This window comes from Urocampus carinirostris, chromosome 16, assembly GCF_059441175.1.
Source record: "Urocampus carinirostris isolate Australia breed hairy pipefish chromosome 16, RoL_Ucar_1.0, whole genome shotgun sequence".
Classification (NCBI taxonomy): Eukaryota; Metazoa; Chordata; class Actinopteri; order Syngnathiformes; family Syngnathidae; genus Urocampus; species Urocampus carinirostris.
Genome location: NC_142364.1, coordinates 33,746,915 through 33,765,354, shown reverse-complemented (window position 1 = coordinate 33,765,354; position 18,440 = coordinate 33,746,915). Strand labels below are relative to the sequence as shown.

Below are 18,440 nucleotides of genomic sequence, written 5' to 3'. Positions count from 1 at the left end.
ATAAGTATTATGCAGGCTGCCTGGAATATCTTTTGCTATTTTGGCCACGAAAGGGTCAGAACTCTACTTTTGGCCTTTTTTTTCCAGACCAACTCAAATTTTCGGTATCTGGCCACATTGACTGTAAATATGTGTTGAGACAATGTTTTAACAGTTAAAATGTTTTTAAAATTAAAAACAGATTATAAGATGTAGGGACTGGAACTGAATATGAACAGATTGTAAGACAAAATAAACTGGAAATATAAAATGCACACAAAAAAAGTTTTGACTTTTCCATATCCTGTCAACTATTTTTCACTCCTGCCAGGCGTTTTTGGGTCTGTGTGGTAGATAGTGAAGCAATTACTATTGACAGAGACCTACATCATAAATAATCCATCAGTACCCCAATAGTTTGCCAATTTGACAATCAAAACTAACAAAGTAACGTTCAAAGGATTCAAATGCTTTTTATATTGGTTACAGATGACAAAAAAAACCTTTACAAAATGCATTACTTATAAAAAAAATGTTGTGTCATTTCTAGCCCGTGCTTGGTCTGTTGCCACCCATGGATAGCCAATGTGTGGGTGTTTTGGAAAACTAATTTGATTGAGTTTGATTATACAGTATGTCTCACCACAAAGCCCATTTTCTCTTCTTCCAGGAACCATTTTAATTTTGTCTTTAGCCCAACGGTTGCGGCATCACGGTAATTCTAAATAGCTCTTGTAAAACAGTGGCGCAGGTGCCTTCATGGTAATAAATGGGTAAACTCAAAAGTACAAAATATATATTTTTCAGACCAATACTAATGTCTGAATCGTGAATGGTAATCGTGATATAGTACATAAAATCTCATTAGTTTTGCAAATAAAAAAAAGACAATTGTCAACCTACCATTCCCTAATGTTTTTTTCTGTAACATTACTAAAAACCACACTAATTAATATTAAGTGATTGTCAGTTTAATTTTTTGTCTTAACTAATAATTACAACATATAGCATACATTTTAGGACGGTATGATACCTATTTTTTTCAGACCGATATCGACTCCAAAATGAGTGGTCATCCATTCCGATACAGAACATACATTTTTCCTTTGGTTTACAAAAAAGTTGTCAATTGGCATTCATGATTTGTGACAATGAAATTGATAGAAATGACGCGTGGACGGACAAACAGACAGACGGACGGATAGATAGACAGACCGGTCAGCACATTCAGAATTCATTTTTCAAGCTAAATTTGCAACAAATACTGTACAAAAGAAAAAGGCAATCTTGGGCTATTTGCCGAAAAGAAAGAAATCTAATGGTGATTTTACACAAGTTTAATAGTAATGCTATTTTAACTATCACATAATTGAAAAATGTTTAACATTTCGTCTTACATCGCATACACAAGTTCGACGATAAGGGAGTGTGCTGGGCGATATTCATCGTACGTTAGGAAATAGGAGAGGCAAGTCATCGCCTCCCTAGTGTCGAGCCCATAAATTGTGAGCTACTTGAGTTAATTAAATAGCACTGTTGCAGAGAACGTAGACTGTATTGTGATTTAGGGAAAATTGCAGAAGAAGCTCTCCACATGGACACTCCAGCCAAAGCCTCCTAACACACAACCAGTGAGCATCGAAAACTTTAATAGTACTACCAAATTCTAAAACATGCTAAATGTGAATAAATAGTATGTTTTTTTGCATAAAATCTATTTATATATATATAGGGAGTGCAGAATTATTAGGCAAATGAGTATTTTGACCACATCATCCTCTTTATGCATGTTGTCTTACTCCAAGCTGTATAGGCTCGAAAGCCTACTACCAATTAAGCATATCAGGTGATGTGCATCTTTGTAATGAGAAGGGGTGTGGTCTAATGACATCAACACCCTATATCAGGTGTGCATAATTATTAGGCAACTTCCTTTCCTTTGGCAAAATGGGTCAGAAGAGGGACTTGACAGGCTCTGAAAAGTCAAAAATAGTGAGATATCTTGCAGAGGGATGCAGCACTCTTAAAATTGCCAAGCTTCTGAAGCGTGATCATCGAACAATCAAGCGTTACATTCAAATTAGTCAACAGGGTCGCAAGAAGCGTGTAGAAAAACCAAGGCGCAAAATAACTGCCCGTGAACTGAGAAAAGTCAAGCGTACAACTGCCAAGATGCCACTTGCCACCAGTTTTGCCATATTTCAGAGCTGCAACATCACTGGAGTGCCCAAAAGCACAAGGTGTGCAATACTCAGAGACATGGCCAAGGTAAGAAAGGCTGAAAAACGACCACCACTGAACAAGACACACAAGCTGAAACGTCAAGACTGGGCCAAGAAAAATCTCAAGACGGATTTTTCTAAGGTTTTATGGACTGATGAAATGAGAGTGAGTCTTGATGGGCCAGATGGATGGGCCCGTGGCTGCATCAGTAAAGGGCAGAGAGCTCCAGTCCGCCTCAGACGCCAGCAAGGTGGAGGTGGGGTACTGGTATGGGCTGGTATCATCAAAGATGAGCTTGTGGGGCCTTTTCGGGTTGAGGATGGACTCAAGCTCAACTCCCAGTCCTACTGCCAGTTTCTGGAAGACACCTTCTTCAAGCAGTGGTACAGGAAGAAGTCCGCATCCTTCAAGAAAAACATGATTTTCATGCAGGACAACGCTCCATCACACGCATCCCGTTGCATCCAATGCTGAGAAAACGCCAGCACCAATGTTTGTCGACTTATCAATCATTGCTCAATTACAGGTTATAAACTACCCTAAACACTCAGCATAACCGCACCCAAACTTTGAACATTTAAGTACGGCATAAGCAAAGTATAAGGCTTTATTTTTCTCTCTCTCTCTCTCTCTCTCTCTCTCTCTCTCTCTCTCTCTCTCTCTCTCTCTCTCTCTCTCTCTTTCTCTGTGCGTCCCGGTACTGGTCAGCGGCTCGGTGGTTGCCAACCTCTACTTAACTATAAACTTTTCAATTAGAGAGAACTTTTAATCAAGCCATTAAATTTACATACTAGTAACACTTTGTTATTGCTATAGATAACTTTTAATGTTCTAAAAAAATTTACCCCTTAACCAACCTTCCTGTAAAATTGGCCTAAAATCCCAATCCAAACAGTACCCAAAGTAAATTCAATGCTGTTCTTGAACTGTTTGGAGAATATGAATGATTTTTGTCTCTTGAAAGGTAACACCCTTTTTCCCAGACTGAAATTCTCACTGCAAATGCTACTAACATTGAGAAATCTAAGTTGGGACACACAGAAATGGAAAGTTTTTATTCTCGCCTAAATTTGTTGTTTGTAATCAAATGCATGCAGATGAGTGTGAGACAAAAGCTTGAAGCCTTACCTGACACCTTGTCAAATTTAATCACATTCCGAAAAACTAAACATTGTATTTCACACATTTTTCTAAGGGTTGATTTGGGCGATCCCAAAAGTGGTCATTTGGAGACGACCAGTTTACAACACTAAAACTTTTGCAACTGTGTATTTTACTTTGGCCATTCTTTAGATATTTTGAAATAGTTGAAGATAATTGAATTTCCTTTTAATAAGTCAACTAACGATTTTGTACACTTGCGCGTAATGTTGGGGAATAAAAATGAATCATGAGTGGCATTACACACGTTTATTAAGGGGTCTGCTTTAAATACACAGTGTATATCTGCATATAGTTCTTTCTAAAATTTAATTGGCAAACTAATGTGGCAATCATCATTTGAATTGGTTACTACTGGTTAAAAATAGCTGGAGCTAAAGTAGGCGATTTCTTTTTTATCAATAGAGTCCACATTTGCGGGGAATCCTAGTATCAGCTGACAAACAGGGGACGTAAATGTTGAGTTATATCTTGGTATCTTGTTTTAAGACTGATCTTGATTCTGTGATGAGTATATGAAATGGTCCTCATATTTTGAATCCCAAAAGTTTAAGCTTTCCAATGACATGTGGCATGACATATTTCAGTGAATAGTGCATTGTCAAAACACGATTTCTTTGAATAAGAGTCTTACGGTCTTTCAGCAAGCCAGCCGATTGTTAATGGCATAACACATACGTACTGTAATAGAGAAAATATTAAATATTTAAAACTTTTAATATATGACGAAGACCGCAAACCTCATCTTTAAGTTAGGTTTTACTTTTGCCAATATTTATTTTCAAAAAAGGGAACAACATTTGGTAAAGTTTCCTACTGATATCTTAATTGAGGCTATTGAGAATTTCTGCTTTGACTAAAATTATTACACTAAACATTTTCATGTTGTTTTTAATTATGTTATCTCAATTTAGTGTTAGGTTGCCATTGCAACCTACTGGCTCCATTATCCAACCGCATATCCTCATTTAAAACAGCAGTAGGTAGGAACCAAGTTAACCCTAAAACCAACATAAATAGCGGGAAAGAACAAGGAAGCAACAAGACTTTTAGCAACAGGATACACTCGGAGTGTGATTAAAGCTAATATTTAAAACTCTTGCTACACAACCCACGAGACAAACATTAACTGGCCACTGCCCACTCTGGTCCGGCTATAAAAACCCATTAGTAATCACTCCTCGACTCTCAGCGGCTCTTTTGCCCAATCAAATTCCTACCGGCCAATCTGCATAAATCTGCATTAATCGACTATTCTCCCCTCAAAAGAAAACAAATGCGCTTTAAAAAGTCCTCCTTATCTGCCGTCTTCTAGGGTAAACATCAGAGACACGTGCACGCGGCCACACACCGTCCATTTAACAACTTACACAGCTATTGCCTTTACAAACACTGTCTGTTTCCTTCTACCGTAAAATCCGGACTATAGAGCGCACCTAATTATAAGCCGCACCCACCACTTTTTAAGTGATTAGCCACTTTTGTACTTACACAAGCCGCACCTCTGTACAGGCCGCGTGCGCACGTATCGAAACTTGTGACACAATCACAAGTTTAACCCAGACCAGGCTGTAAGTTCCACAATTGTAACTTTTTTTTTGGTGTGAACAATTTTATTGACACTATTAACAGCAAATAAACAATGTGAGGTTTGAACAATTTTTCTCGACAATTTTAACAGCAATTAAGCATATTCACAATTTCGTTATATCTAACAATACGACGTTTGAACAATTTTCGTCAACATTTTTAACAGCAATTAAACACATTCACAATTTCACCGTATCATATCCCAACATGAGTTTTTATCGACACATTTAACAGCAATTAAATACATTCACAATTTCATGATATCATATTCTAACAATATGAAGTTTGAACCATTTTTATCGACACTTTTAACAGCAGTTAACCGATGTGTAAAGGGCAATAATTTGTTTTTTTGGTTTGAACAAATTTATTGACACTAAAAACAGAAAACAATCATGACAATCTCAACAGCAATTAAGCACATTCACAATATTATATTCCAATATTACGTTTTTAACAGCAAACACAAAGTGAGGTTTGAACAAACCTTCTCGAAAATCAAACATATTCACAATTTCATTATATAACATCTTTGTTAGTGTCAATAGATCCGTCCAGGCCAAAGTCGATTGTCCTCGGTCTGAACAAATCCACTGACACCAACAGCAGCAAAACACAGCCATCAAGCATATTCACATTTTTTTTATATTTGACAATATGACGTGACGATATGACGTTTTAACATTTTTTCCTGACATTTTCAACATCAATTAAACAATTTCAGAGTTATTTTCTTTTAACAGTAGTTAACCAGCGTGTAAAAGGCAATACTATTGTGCAAGGGCATAGCTCTGCCATCCCACCCTCCCAAGCAGCATTCTTCCAGTCCTCTGTGTGGGTCCTTTCCATTCTGCGTGGGTCCTCTCCCTTCTGGGTTCCACAACCCAGGCCGTTGCTGCCGGGACTCCCACAGTGTAGCTCCGGCTCCCCCCTCCGGGTGGGTACAGACGAGTCTTCTTTATGGCTGCGTCCTAGGCCCGCCGCTCGCAGATTGTATGGTATCTGCAGCCATTTGGAGCACAGCCACGGGGGGGATCTGCCTGCACCTCCATACCAGCAGGTTTCTGGAGGTCCAGATGGCGTCCTTGATGGCGGCGAGAGTGAGCCAGTCCCTGGCAAAGTCGTTCCGATGCCTCCTCGACCGACTCACCCCGTAAAGCACGTACTGTGCATCAGGGACCTCTCCTGCTGGCAAGTCTGGGAACTTTCCTAGTTGTTCGGCCATTGTCCACAAGACCTTGGCAGCGCTGCACTCACAAAAAAGGTGCCTCACCGACTCCTGGGCGCCACAGCCAGGTCGAGGGCACGTCGAAGTCACTGACATTCCTCGGTGGTGCATTACAGCTCTGACTGGGAGAACTTCATGAGCCACCATCCATGACAAGTCTCGTAGTCTGTTTGGGAGGGCAGGATGATTGACGTTGCTCCAAACCGTTGTGGATTCGCCAAACGCAAGCCCCCGCACAGGGCTTACTGTAGCTCGCTCTTGCACAATAGCAATAAGGGCCCTGTGGTTTTGTAAAGTGTGACATTCTTGTGTTTCCAAATCAAACTTATTCAAAAAATCCCGGATAAAGAGATGTGTTGGTGGCAAGTTAAACGAAACTGGAATCAAACGATTGTCTGGTACAAGCTTTAGCTTCCGCAAATATGAGCCCATCCAAAAACGGGTCATTGCTTGACTTTTCGGGTTGTTGGGTGGGCCCACAGCGTTTTGGAAGTGGAGAGAGACATATTTGCTTCCCAGGAAAAGCTGGAGGTCAGGCACTCCTTTCCCCCCTTTTTCCTTTTTCTTTTTCATTGTATCTCTTTTTATCCTTTCCCACTTTGAGCCCCAGACAAAGCGAAAGATGGCTCGGTCCATTTGTAACAGCACGTTTCTTTTAGGCATAAAAATTAAACTGATTGACAAAAGCATTGGGAGGATGATCGCTTTGATGATTAGGACCTTCCCCTCTATTGTCAGTTTTCTTAGTGACCAAAAAACAAGTTTTTGCTTAACTTTCCTTGTCACGTCATCCCAGTTGGTCTCGCCTCCTCCATCCGCATTGAATTTTATCCCTAGGATTTTCTGGTCTGTCTTTAACACCGTCAGCGGGAGTCCTGCCTTTTCTGTCTCTTTCCACATTCCATAAAACTTCACTTGTGATTTTTCTCTATTTAGCCTTGACCCAGACGCCCTCCCAAACAGGTCAGTCAAGTCAAGGGCTCTTTCAACAGATGCGCGGTCAGTACACAAAATATTAAAATCATCCATGTACAAAACACACTTGGTAATTTGTCCCCCACTTCCTGGGATATTGATGCCTTCGACAAATCTATCTTTTCTTAACATTTGTGCCAAAGGTTCAATGCAAAGAACATAGAGAAGGGGAGACATAGGGCAACCTTGACGTACACCGCAGTTGATCTCGATTGCTTCCGATAAATTCCCGTTAATCATGAATTTGCTGTAGATGTCTCGGTATAGCAGTCCTACCCAATTGATGTATTTTTGGGGAAAACCACATTTTTGCAATACCCTGAAGAGGTATTGGTGCGAGACTCGATCAAAGGCTTTTTCAAAGTCTAGGTTTAGGACCGCTAGTCGCATGTTTCTGTCTCTTGCATAACAAATGGTGTCACGGATCAGCATGAGACTGTCGCTGATCTTCCTTCCCACAATGGCACAGGTTTGGTCTGGATCAACCAAGTCTCCCAAGACAACAGACATTCGTGTTGCTAGAAGCTTGCTGAAAATTTTACAGTCCACGTTTAAAAGCGTTATGGGTCGCCAGTTTTTTAAGTCAATTTTGTCTCCTTTTTTGTGCAATAGAGTAACTATCCCGATTCTGAAACTGCCTGGCATATGGTCTCGACTGGAAAATTCGTTAAAAACATTTAACAGATCTGGTGCTAAAATATCCCAAAAAGTCCGGTAAAATTCGAGGTTGAGTCCGTCCTCCCCGGGTGATTTGCCTTTTTTCATAGTCTTTATGCAATCATTCAGTTGGTCTTGGGTAAAGTCCGATGTTAAAAAGGGGTCTTGACGCACTGATCTTGAAATATGATCTAATACATGCCCCATTTCATTCTCATATGTTTCTTTCTTTTCAAATAATTTTTTGTAGTAGTCTTCGACCAATCTGGTTATTTCACTACATTCCTTTGTTATTTGCCCGTTTTCGTTTTGAAGTTTAAAAATCCCCTCATTTTTGCCCATAATTTTTTAAAAAAAGTAGCGTGTACATTTTTCCCCTTCTTCTATTTCTCTTTCTCTGCTTCTTATTATGATGCCTTTGCTCTTTATTTCCGCCAAAACGTTTAGTTCTTGTTTGATCTCTTTGATTTCATCATTAAAGTCCATCCCCTTTTCTGTTAGGATGAAATAGCGTTGGAGTCTTCTTTGTAGTCCCGACATGCGTTTCATCTCTTTGAGTTTCTTGTTTTTCCCTGCATTTTTAAAAAAGGTCTGTGTTCGTTTCCTTGTCATTTCCCACCATTGTGCTCGTGAATCATACGAGTCTTGAAGGGTCTGCCAGTCTTTGTACAGCTCCCTGTATTGTGCGGCTAGAGCCTCATCCTCCAGCAGGGAGCAGTTTAACTTCCACAAACCCTTCCCAACAGTCATACCTGAAGGAAATGAGAGAGAGCAGGACAGTAGCAAGTGATCCGAAAAAAAAAACAGGAATTAATCTTGCATCACTCTGTGCTAAACCCCTTGTTAATATGTAGTCTATTCGAGAGGCTCTGGCATTGTCACTACTGAACCAGGTGAAGCCCTCCTCTCCTGGATGTATGGATTTGAAACAGTCCACCAGTTTAAATGTCCGGCACATGTCTTGTAATAAAGTTGATGTTTTATCTACTTTAAACTCCTCATCATTCCTCTTTCTATCCTTCCTACTTAGGATGCAATTAAAATCTCCTCCCACGATTAGTGGTTGATGGCCTAGCATATGCGACTGGATGTCCTCTAAAAGTTCGTACCTGAGTTGTCTGTCGGCATGGCCGTATATGTTAATGAGGTTAAAATCATTCCCTATATAAGAAAGTCTTGCTAAGATTGCGCGTCCGTCTCTTATCACAGTACTCCCCTTTATGATGAGTTGAGGGTTGTTTATTAAAATGGCTACCCCATCGTTACGGTTTTCATTCGAGCCACTCCATAATGACGGATATGGCCAAATCTCTTCCCACTGTTTATAATTTTTTAGAAAGGGGATGCAGCATTCCTGTAGTAAAAACACATCCGTTCTGATAGTTTTTAAGAACGATAAAACACTGTGAGCCTTAACCTTTGATCTCACACTTCTCACATTGATAGTAGAGAATGTAATGTTCATAATTGTTGTTAAAGTATTTAAACTAGTTAGACAAAACCGGGGGATCTGAGTCCATTCTTTGGTGATCATCGAGATCATCGAGAGTGTCACCTGTGTCAGACACATCACTTAAGAGTAGTACCTCATTTTGAGACTCACCGGGGGAAACTCTGGGACCCTCTGACTCTCTGTCTGTGGTTCCAGGTCTTCCCCTTTTTTCTGGGTTAGGGGGTGAGCCAGAGGACCTATCAAAGGGTCTCTTACTTCCTTGCCCACTAAGGGTCAGATTTTTTCCCTCCCCGACTTCCTCCGTCTCAACTTCATACAGTTCCCTTGTGGGCTTATTCACCGGCAATCGGCTTTCTTCTAAATCTCTTATCTTTGTTTCTGGTTTTTTCACCACTCCCAATTTTGTCTTACTTTTACTCCTCTTTCCAGTGCCCGTATGGTTTTTGGAGAGTCATTCGCCTTTTCGATTTGTTTGACTTCTCCAAATCCCGGCAATGGCGTAGCAAACAAATTTGCTAATTTGAACTCTCTTCCAGGCCCTTCCTGATTAATATGTGTTTTCGGAGTGGCAGTTGCTTTTTCTATTCGTTTGTCATGTCCAAATTCAGGTATTTTATGAGAAATCGAATCAGAATTTCCAGGTTCTTCCTGTTTCAATTTTGATTCTCTGGTCTCTGCTCCAGGGGTTTTGGTAGGTACATCTGTTTTTTCAATTTGTTTGTCTTGTCCAATTTCTTTGTGCATTTCTTGATCAATTTCATTGGGTATTTCCATAACTTTATTCATTTCCTGTTCATCTTCATTGGGTATTTCTATAACTTCATTAATTTCTTGTTCATTTTCATTTTGTATTTCCATGACTTTATTAATTTCATTGTCTTTGTTATCTTTATTCACTTCATTGTCTTTGTGACATTTATTCATTTCATTATCTATGTTGTCTGACATCATTTCATTGTCTTTGTTGTCTTTGTTAACTGCCTTCCTAGCTTTCAATTTGTTAGCAAACGAATTCGGGCAGTTTCTAAAGAGGTGATTCGTTTCTCCACAGAGATTGCATTTTCTGCTATTGCTACATTCCTCAAAGGAATGTCCAATTGTTCTGCACTTTCCACAAAAAATTCGATCACATACCTCAGCCAGATGCCCATGCTCACCACATTTGCGACAGAGTTTCGGTTGCCCTTGATAGTGGATAAAGCCACGGTTTTCCCCCAGGAATATAGTCGACGGAATTTGTTTCATTCCCTGAAAGCCCTGAGGATCTTGCCGTAGTTGGACTGGTACCCTCCAGGCACCATTCCAATAGCCTTTCTCACACCTCACCTTCATAGCCTGGCCTTTTACTGAGCAGTATCTACTCAACCAATAACAGACGTCATCAGCACTGATCATTTCACTAAACATTCTAACAACGACAATCTTGTTAGTATTATCAGTCAGCTTCTCCACTGTAAATCCTGAAAACTGGGACCTCACTCCCTCAAAGCGATTCCAAAACTCTTGATAAAGAGCTGCCGTTTCAAAACTCACATCAAAGCCTTTGCCAGAAGTCATTTTTATGACAGCATGTACCTCCTCCTTTTTAAACTTCAGAATCTTTTCAACAAACTTGTTAATAAAATCCGTCCTTGACATTCCCTCCGAAATTGCCACAACATCTTTGAGCAAGAATCTCACGCAGTTACGTCTCCGCCCGCCGGTATAATGCAGCCGAGTCCGGCCATGGCAGGACTCGGCTGCTTTACTTCTAACTATGTTAAAATGGTTAGAATTGTAAAATTAATAATTAACAATACTCTTACAACCGACGCCAATGACAGTATAAACGCATAGAACGAGCAATGCTAACCTGATGCGTCAGTGGCCTTCGTAACTAAATAAATAGTTGACAATCTTAGAACCACAATCGGAATGAATGGAAAATGATACCCGTAATTAACGTATGATGCAGACTTGTAAAGTCCGGGTCCCGTTGAAAGTAATCCAAGGAAACAAAATGTATATTTCCAAAGTTAAGGGTGGGAAAAATATATATCCACTTTTGTCCGCTGCGACAACAGACAGATCTACCGGTAACTCAGCTTTACCCCACTTCCCATCAGCCCGCGTTTGCTCCGCCCTTTCTTTTTGATTCGCTCGTAGAACACATAACAGAATAAATCTCTAAAATAAATACATTACAAAAATATACAGGGTCGAGAGTGTTCTGCATCCAGGCCCCTGTGAAATGCTCTGCATCCGGTGATAAGATCTGCAACCTCAGTGGAAGTTTGTAAATCTACACTTAAGACAAACTACTATTCTATAGCTTATGATTGATGCAGGCAAAATAAAGGAGAAGAAAGAAACAGTATGAGTCAGAGGACCAGCACCTGGACCTGAAGGATGTCAATATCTGCATCAACCAGCCGGTTGAGATGGGGAGCTATGTAATTGCTGTCATGAACTTTTTTTTTTTTAAACAATTTTACTTATTACATATGTTTTTGCAGCACGGCGGTGCAGTGGTTAGCGCTTGTGCGGCACAGTTCATGTCATGGTAACCTGTCGTGGGTTCAAATCCAGCTCCAGACTTCCTGTGCGGAGTTTGTATGTTCTCCCCGTGCTTGCGTGAGTTTCCTCCGGGCACTCCGGTTTCCTCCCACGTTCCCAAAAAACATGCATTTCAGGTGAATTGGCCGGTCCAAATTGTCCCTAGGTGTGAATGAGCGAATGAGTTGTCTGTCCCTGTGTGCCCTGCGATTGGCTGGCAACCAGTTCAGGGTGTCCCCTGCCCACTGCCCGGAGATAGCTGGGATGGGCTCCAGCCCCCCCGCGACCCTAATGAGGATAAGCGGTACGGCTAATGAGATGAGATGAGACATATGTTTTTATTGATTGTGGTTATGTTTTGTGTATTGTTATCCAATGCAGCCTTATTGCAGCCTAGTAGGGGTTACTACTTGAATTGCCACTTCTCAAGGTTTCTTATTTTCCTCATGCCGAGGTTTTTGAGTTTTTCTTTAACCGCATGTCTGTTTCAGATGGTGGGGGTGGTGTAATTGTGGCCTGTGCGCTGCTTTGAGACATTTTGTGATTAAGGGCTATACAAAAAAATGTGACTTCAATTGAAACATGCCTTTCTTTTATCACTTGTATCAGTATTGGGGCATAACTAGCCAAGGATTAATAGACCTTCTGTAAGTTTTGACTCATGTGTTGAGTTATGTTGACTCAGATTCGTCTCAATAACAACATTTTATCCAAGGGTGTCGGTTAACCCGAAACAGTACTCAATAATCGGTTACGGTTTTATGTAACCAGTAGGTATCATAGCATCTCAAAAAAATGCATTTCCGCAGTTGTTTTCGTGCAATACCTCCCAGGTCGACCTGTTACCATATGTAACAGCCCACAACAAACTGCATATTTTAGAATGCAGTAGAACCCAAAAGATTACCTAAAAAATACCAAAGTGATGCGTCTCTTTGGAAATAAATTACAAAACACGGTGGTCTGCATCCTTTTTGTTATGTGAAAGCTTAAAGACAAACGTGGTTACCTTTTTTTCTTCAAGCTGCCTTCCCTTTTGACTTTCCCTTGCTGTTTTCAGCAGCCTGTGCCAAATTGTTTGCCATCAGTGCCTCCTCCAGGCTCCTTCTTGCTTGATGCACCTTCAGCTCCTGCTCCCTACATTTTAAACATAAATATACTATAAATGAGTGAGGTCCTAAAATAATTTATTTTAAGAATATCAGCAAATAAAACTGGTTGAGGATTGCACATTGTGGAAAAGATAGATAAATGTGACATTTGAGGCCAGCTACAGGCAGCATTCTTCGGGATATAGCTCGAGTTCTTTTCTGAATAACAAACTAATATAAGTGGCAAAATAAATCTTCAATTCATTTGTACCTGTTAGCACGTTATTTTCTAAAGACTCCTTGGTAGGCGATGGAGAAGGATTCCTGCAAGTTTCACACCTGACAATGTCAATTTGTGGGTGCAGCGCATTGTTTACGCCAATATCTTTTCATAGTTCTTGGCCGTCATTTTTTTCCTTAAAATAAGACAACTTATACTTACAATACACAAATGTATTTGATCTACCAGAGGATAGATCATTTCACTTATTTGAAGTATTTTCTTTCTAACGTTGGTAGAATATATTTTTTAAATAACCAAGTTATTGATTAGATCGATTCACCAGTTGTTATCAATGACAATAAAGACCAATCAATTCAATAAGACATTTTTGCTTATATTAAGGATTACTTTTAATATTTTTTCGTTGAGGATTCACTCTGCCACTATGGGAAGAGGTTTTTTTTCAGTGTAACATCTATTAGGTATTTATAAACTAACTTCTGTCAGGTAATTATATCTTGTATAGTACTTAAAACATTGAACCACAAATAAGGGATTACAGAGCCCTGTTAACTATTAGCTGAGTTTTTGAAAATATCTTATTATAGAATAGGATAGTGCTGCCAAATATTGAAAATCATATTTCAGAATGGATAAAGAAAAAGGCATTTCTGTTGTCTCCAATTGTGGTCAGCGATGTTTTTCAACTGATTAATCATTGCGCAAATAAAACCTCATGTATAACGGTGACCAAAACTTGTGTTTGTTAAACAAGAATAAATATGGTAAGCATTATCCTGTGTTTCCATCTACTGTAAATTGTAGTACATCTGCAGCTTTGGTTATTTTAATACACGTTCCCCTGTGTGATGATAAACACATATTTCATTGCTGTGTTTCCCCCCACAAATAAAATATTTATTGGTATGTTGGAGTTGCTTTTTTTTTTCATCATTTTTTAAATAATTTATCTCAAATACCCACTTGAGACAGGTTTTAGGGCATATTTTGGGGCTGGAAGGGAGAAGGAAAAAAGAGAGGAGTTAAAACTTAACCACCTAAACAATTTGGTCTTAAAAACTTGAACGGGTATCTGTCCACAGGCAGCGTAGGGAGAGCAGGCCAGAGAGAGGGAAAAGGAATGAGAGCAATTTAGGATGACAAGCACATTCAGAGGGAGGGAGAGGGGGAAGTGGGAGAGAATTGGAAATTAATGGAGGAAAGAGATAAGAAAAGGGGGCGCACAGGAGGCATAAATGCTGGAGGGAGTTAGGAGATATCAGAGCAAACCGAGGGAGGAGGGATTGAAAATAGCGAAAGAGTAATGCAGATGGAAAAAAACAAAGACTGAGTGAAGACGAACATGAAATATTGGAATGCGAGACTGTGTAAGACTAATCGGATGAGTGGGGCTATTAATGCTATAGAACAATGGTCCGCAACCAGCGGGCCGCGGACCAGGCCGTGGGTCATTTGGTACCGCGCCGCAAAGAAAAAAATAAGTTGCCCTTATTTTTGGAATATATTAGGTCCCTGTTTTAAGCAACAAAATTGATGAGAAGTTTTGCAAAAATACTGCAGTTGTATTTTTGAATATATTTTAATGCATTTTTGAAGTGTTCTTTTAGTATTTCCGTTGTAGCATTTTAGTAGTATTTAATCAATATTTCTGTAGTGTTTTTGTAGTTTTTCCACAGTAGAATGTTTGTAGTATTACCGTAGTTGTATTTTTGTAGTATTTGTCATAATATTTCTGTCACAGTAATGTAAATGTAATGTAAATAATTCCTGTCATAATATTCCTGTAGTAGTATTTTTGTATTAGAGTATTACTGTAGTGGCATTTTGTAGTATTAAGTATTTTTGTAGTATTTCCATAGTATTTTTGTAATATTTCTTTAGTATTTGTGTCATATTACTGTGGTTGTATTTTTTTAGTATCATTGTCATAATATTTTTGTATAAGTACTTTCTTATTATAGTAATACGGTGGCAGTATTTTTTAGTATTTCCATAGTTTTTTTTTCCTTTTCAGAATGAAAGCAAAAGAATATCGTAGGCCCTAGTTTGATATATGATCATCAGTTCTGTAGTAACTTTGTAGTATTTTTGTACTATTTCTGTCATTGTGCTTTTGTAGACATACAAAGGGACCATCAGGACAAAGGTGGCACCAAAAATATTTTTATTGATAGTATTTCTTTACTATTATATGATTTGTCAATATTTTCTGACTATTTTCATTTGGCAGGCCGGATGAAAAAGTCAGGCGGGCCGCATGTGGCCTGTGAGCCGTAGTTTTCCCATCCCTGGCTTACACCATATTTATTAATGCAAAAAAAAGAGTAAGTTTTACGGTAGTATATTACTTAAAAATATTGCTGACCACACCTGGAAGACATCGTATTGAATCAAACCCAACTGGGGGGTTTTGGGGTTTTTAAGGGTTATTGTTCTATCTTCGTTATTCATTATCCATTATCGGTCAGTTCATAATACGCTACAAAGCCTAGGAGCCGGGACACTTACTCTCAGCCAAAAGGCCAAGCAACTCGCAGCAGTGAGATTTTACGACTAGACCACTAAGGATCAGAGGACATGGGAAAAGGCTTAAGATTTTATCTCATTATGACACTCATTTTACTCACGGTACCACGTTGTTATATACATGGGGCCCTAGCTTTAATCATTCATTGACAATGTAAATTATAAAAACAATACAAAAATATAATTTACAATGTATTTATTTAATTTCCTTTAAGGTTCCACTTTGCCTTGTCCTGCTTTTTACGTTTATTTCTATCTTTCAGGTTGGTTCCATCACTAAAAATAGTCAAGTCATGTATATTTGTACAGGCCTTTATCACAAGAAGCCTCAAAGGGCTGTACAGACTACTATTATACACCCCCATGTTCTCAAAGGTGCAGAGTTCTTCACAGCTCTTGGAATCACTAGTTAACCAACATTTTTTTAAATGAAGACCAGAAATATACAAGGAAAATAAATCAAGTAAAAACACTGTTAAATGCTAGCTCATTCATAAAAAAGTTAGACAAAACAAAAATATAAACAATAGTGTGACAATGAAATAAAACCTAATGCCTTTTCCTATTTCATCTACATCCCTTTTGGTCTGAGTGATTACTCAGTGGATTTAGTATTGTTATTATTATTGCTATTATTACCAGTAATGTTATTATTTGGCCAACTGCGAGAATATTGTCAGACATTAGACTGGTCCATGGGACAGAAAAGGTCCAGGACCACAGGTGTAGAAAACATGAAAACTTAAAACTTTGAAGACAAAATAAGAAAATGAGAGAAACAAAGCGCTACGCTATTAAGGAAAATGGAAGGACATAGGGCAGAATGCATCAAACAGCCAATAAATGATATGAGGAGGAGATTGCAGGAAGGAAATGAGTGAGAAGGTAAAGCCAGACTCGAGTGGAGACAGACATTTTCCAATGAGTTAGCTGTAATGTCTTTTGCCAGATGTTCCCCTGGACTGTCAGTCAAACAAGTCGAGACAATGTAAGTAGAACAGTGCCCCCTGCCGTCTTGTATGTATATCTTAAGACATAACTCGGCTTTCTTCACAATTTAAAAGCATCACATTTCATATTAGGCTTGCTAAATAATCTGTATAATTCTCTAATTTAATTTATAGTTCAGCCAAAACATTTTTGTAATATATGTATATATATTTACTTTACTTTACTTTTTTTTTTCTTTTAAATCATTTTACGCTTCTGTCATGAAAAGTTGCTCATTTCAAATATATATTTTTTGTTATTTTGCAATATATTTTAAAGGTAGGGTGAATGATTTGAGGAGGCATTAAAAAGTTTAGAGTTAGATATTTTTTCTATTAACAATGCCCCACTGGCCCTATCGAATTTTATCTTACTTTTAGCAGAGCTGTTCAGGGCGGAAAACATTAGGTACAGGGATCAGAATGGAGATTTTCATTTTCAGCTGAAATAGCCAGGGTCCAGGAATAAAGCAGGGCGGAGCCCAACCAACAATGCGGCCAATTTTTCTAACGGCCGCCAGGGTGCGCCAGAGCAATAAAGGAAAGAGTGAGACAGTCGGATTTTGAATTTGTTTGCTACGCAAGAGAAAAAGTCGGAATGCCTTTGGGGTTCAAAAACAGCGGAAATCCGCGGATCCGCGGAAAATTCTGATCCCTGTAGGTAAGAGGGATGGAGAGTGGGTGAGTGCAGGAGAGCGTCATGCTCGTCAATGCAGGTTTTTTTTTTTTTTTTGTCAGTGTAGCATGAAAATGGTTAAAGCAAGAAAATGCCCGTTTCAAGTAGAGTGCAAAGACTAACCCAAACCCAGAGAAAAATGGAAAAAAGAAGAGTTCAAGTTTATTGGAGAGTGTCTAAGAAATGCTCGTTCTTGCACAGGCATCATGAATAAGCTAAATGAGCCTGCAATAATCCAACAAGAAATATTGTGGTTTAAATAAGTAAAATGAGTGTGGAGGACTCCGCACCGGCAGAATGTGGTTAGCTGGCTAAAAATCATTTCTGCTGCCTTTTGCTGAAATGCCTATCAGTGTGAATGAGCCTCCATCAGCTTGCTTTCCTCACATGGTTAGTTTGTTCCTTTCCATACTTGTATTTATGTAATTGTTTTATTTTAATAATGATTATTTATTTATTTATATTCAATTTTAACCATTGTCTGTGTCTGCTTATTTGGTGTCCCGGGTTGGGGAAACATTTTTTAGAAGCCCACAACAGTCATTTTGAGCCATGCAACTGATCTTAAACTCTCCCATCTTTTCTGCACATGAGCGATCGAGGAGACCAAGTGTCATGATTACCCAAGTGGAGCCACCTGGGGTAATCATGTGGCGCGCTGGAATGTGCTTCCTGATTGGTTAATGCTCCCTTTTTAAACGCGTTACGTGGAGAACTCTTTGTCGGAGGATTACTTCTGTACCCCGTAAGACTCTCCCGATTACATGTGCCTTCTTGTTTACCTGATTCTGCCTGCCTTCCTCCGATCCGACCTGCCTCCGATCCGACCCGCTTTCGTCCCACGCTACGATCTTCTCTTCAGTCCTGGTATACTCGACCTGCCTCCGCCCCCACGCTACGATTGATCACGTCTCCCGCTAACCCTTACGCTTCCCCAAATAAAGAATTGTACGAACGCTCTGGGGTCTCCTGCTCTGTTCTGGTCCGTCCTGACACCAAGTGTTGCTATTACTACATAGAAAAAATTAATTGGGCTACTGTATTTTAGTCACTACACTAAATTAAGTTGCGCTTTGAGAATGTTTTTACCGCACTCCTGTTAATGCAAATTTA

General features: G+C 39.3%; 1 protein-coding gene across 4 annotated transcripts in view; it reads right to left on the bottom strand.

The window, feature by feature from the left end:
- Positions 1-18,440, bottom strand: part of mbd2 (methyl-CpG binding domain protein 2) — a 71,242-nt gene that overhangs the window by 27,440 nt on the left and 25,362 nt on the right. For 3 of the 4 annotated variants that reach the window (XM_088355607.1, XM_088355605.1, XM_088355608.1), the window contains exon 6: positions 12,811-12,938. In XM_088355607.1, the coding sequence (XP_088211733.1) occupies positions 12,821-12,938 (118 nt within the window). In that variant the 3' untranslated portion in view covers positions 12,811-12,820. Of the gene's footprint in view, positions 1-8,245; positions 8,566-12,810; positions 12,939-18,440 lie in introns of those variants that run through there. The other variant, XM_088355606.1, reaches the window with a different exon arrangement.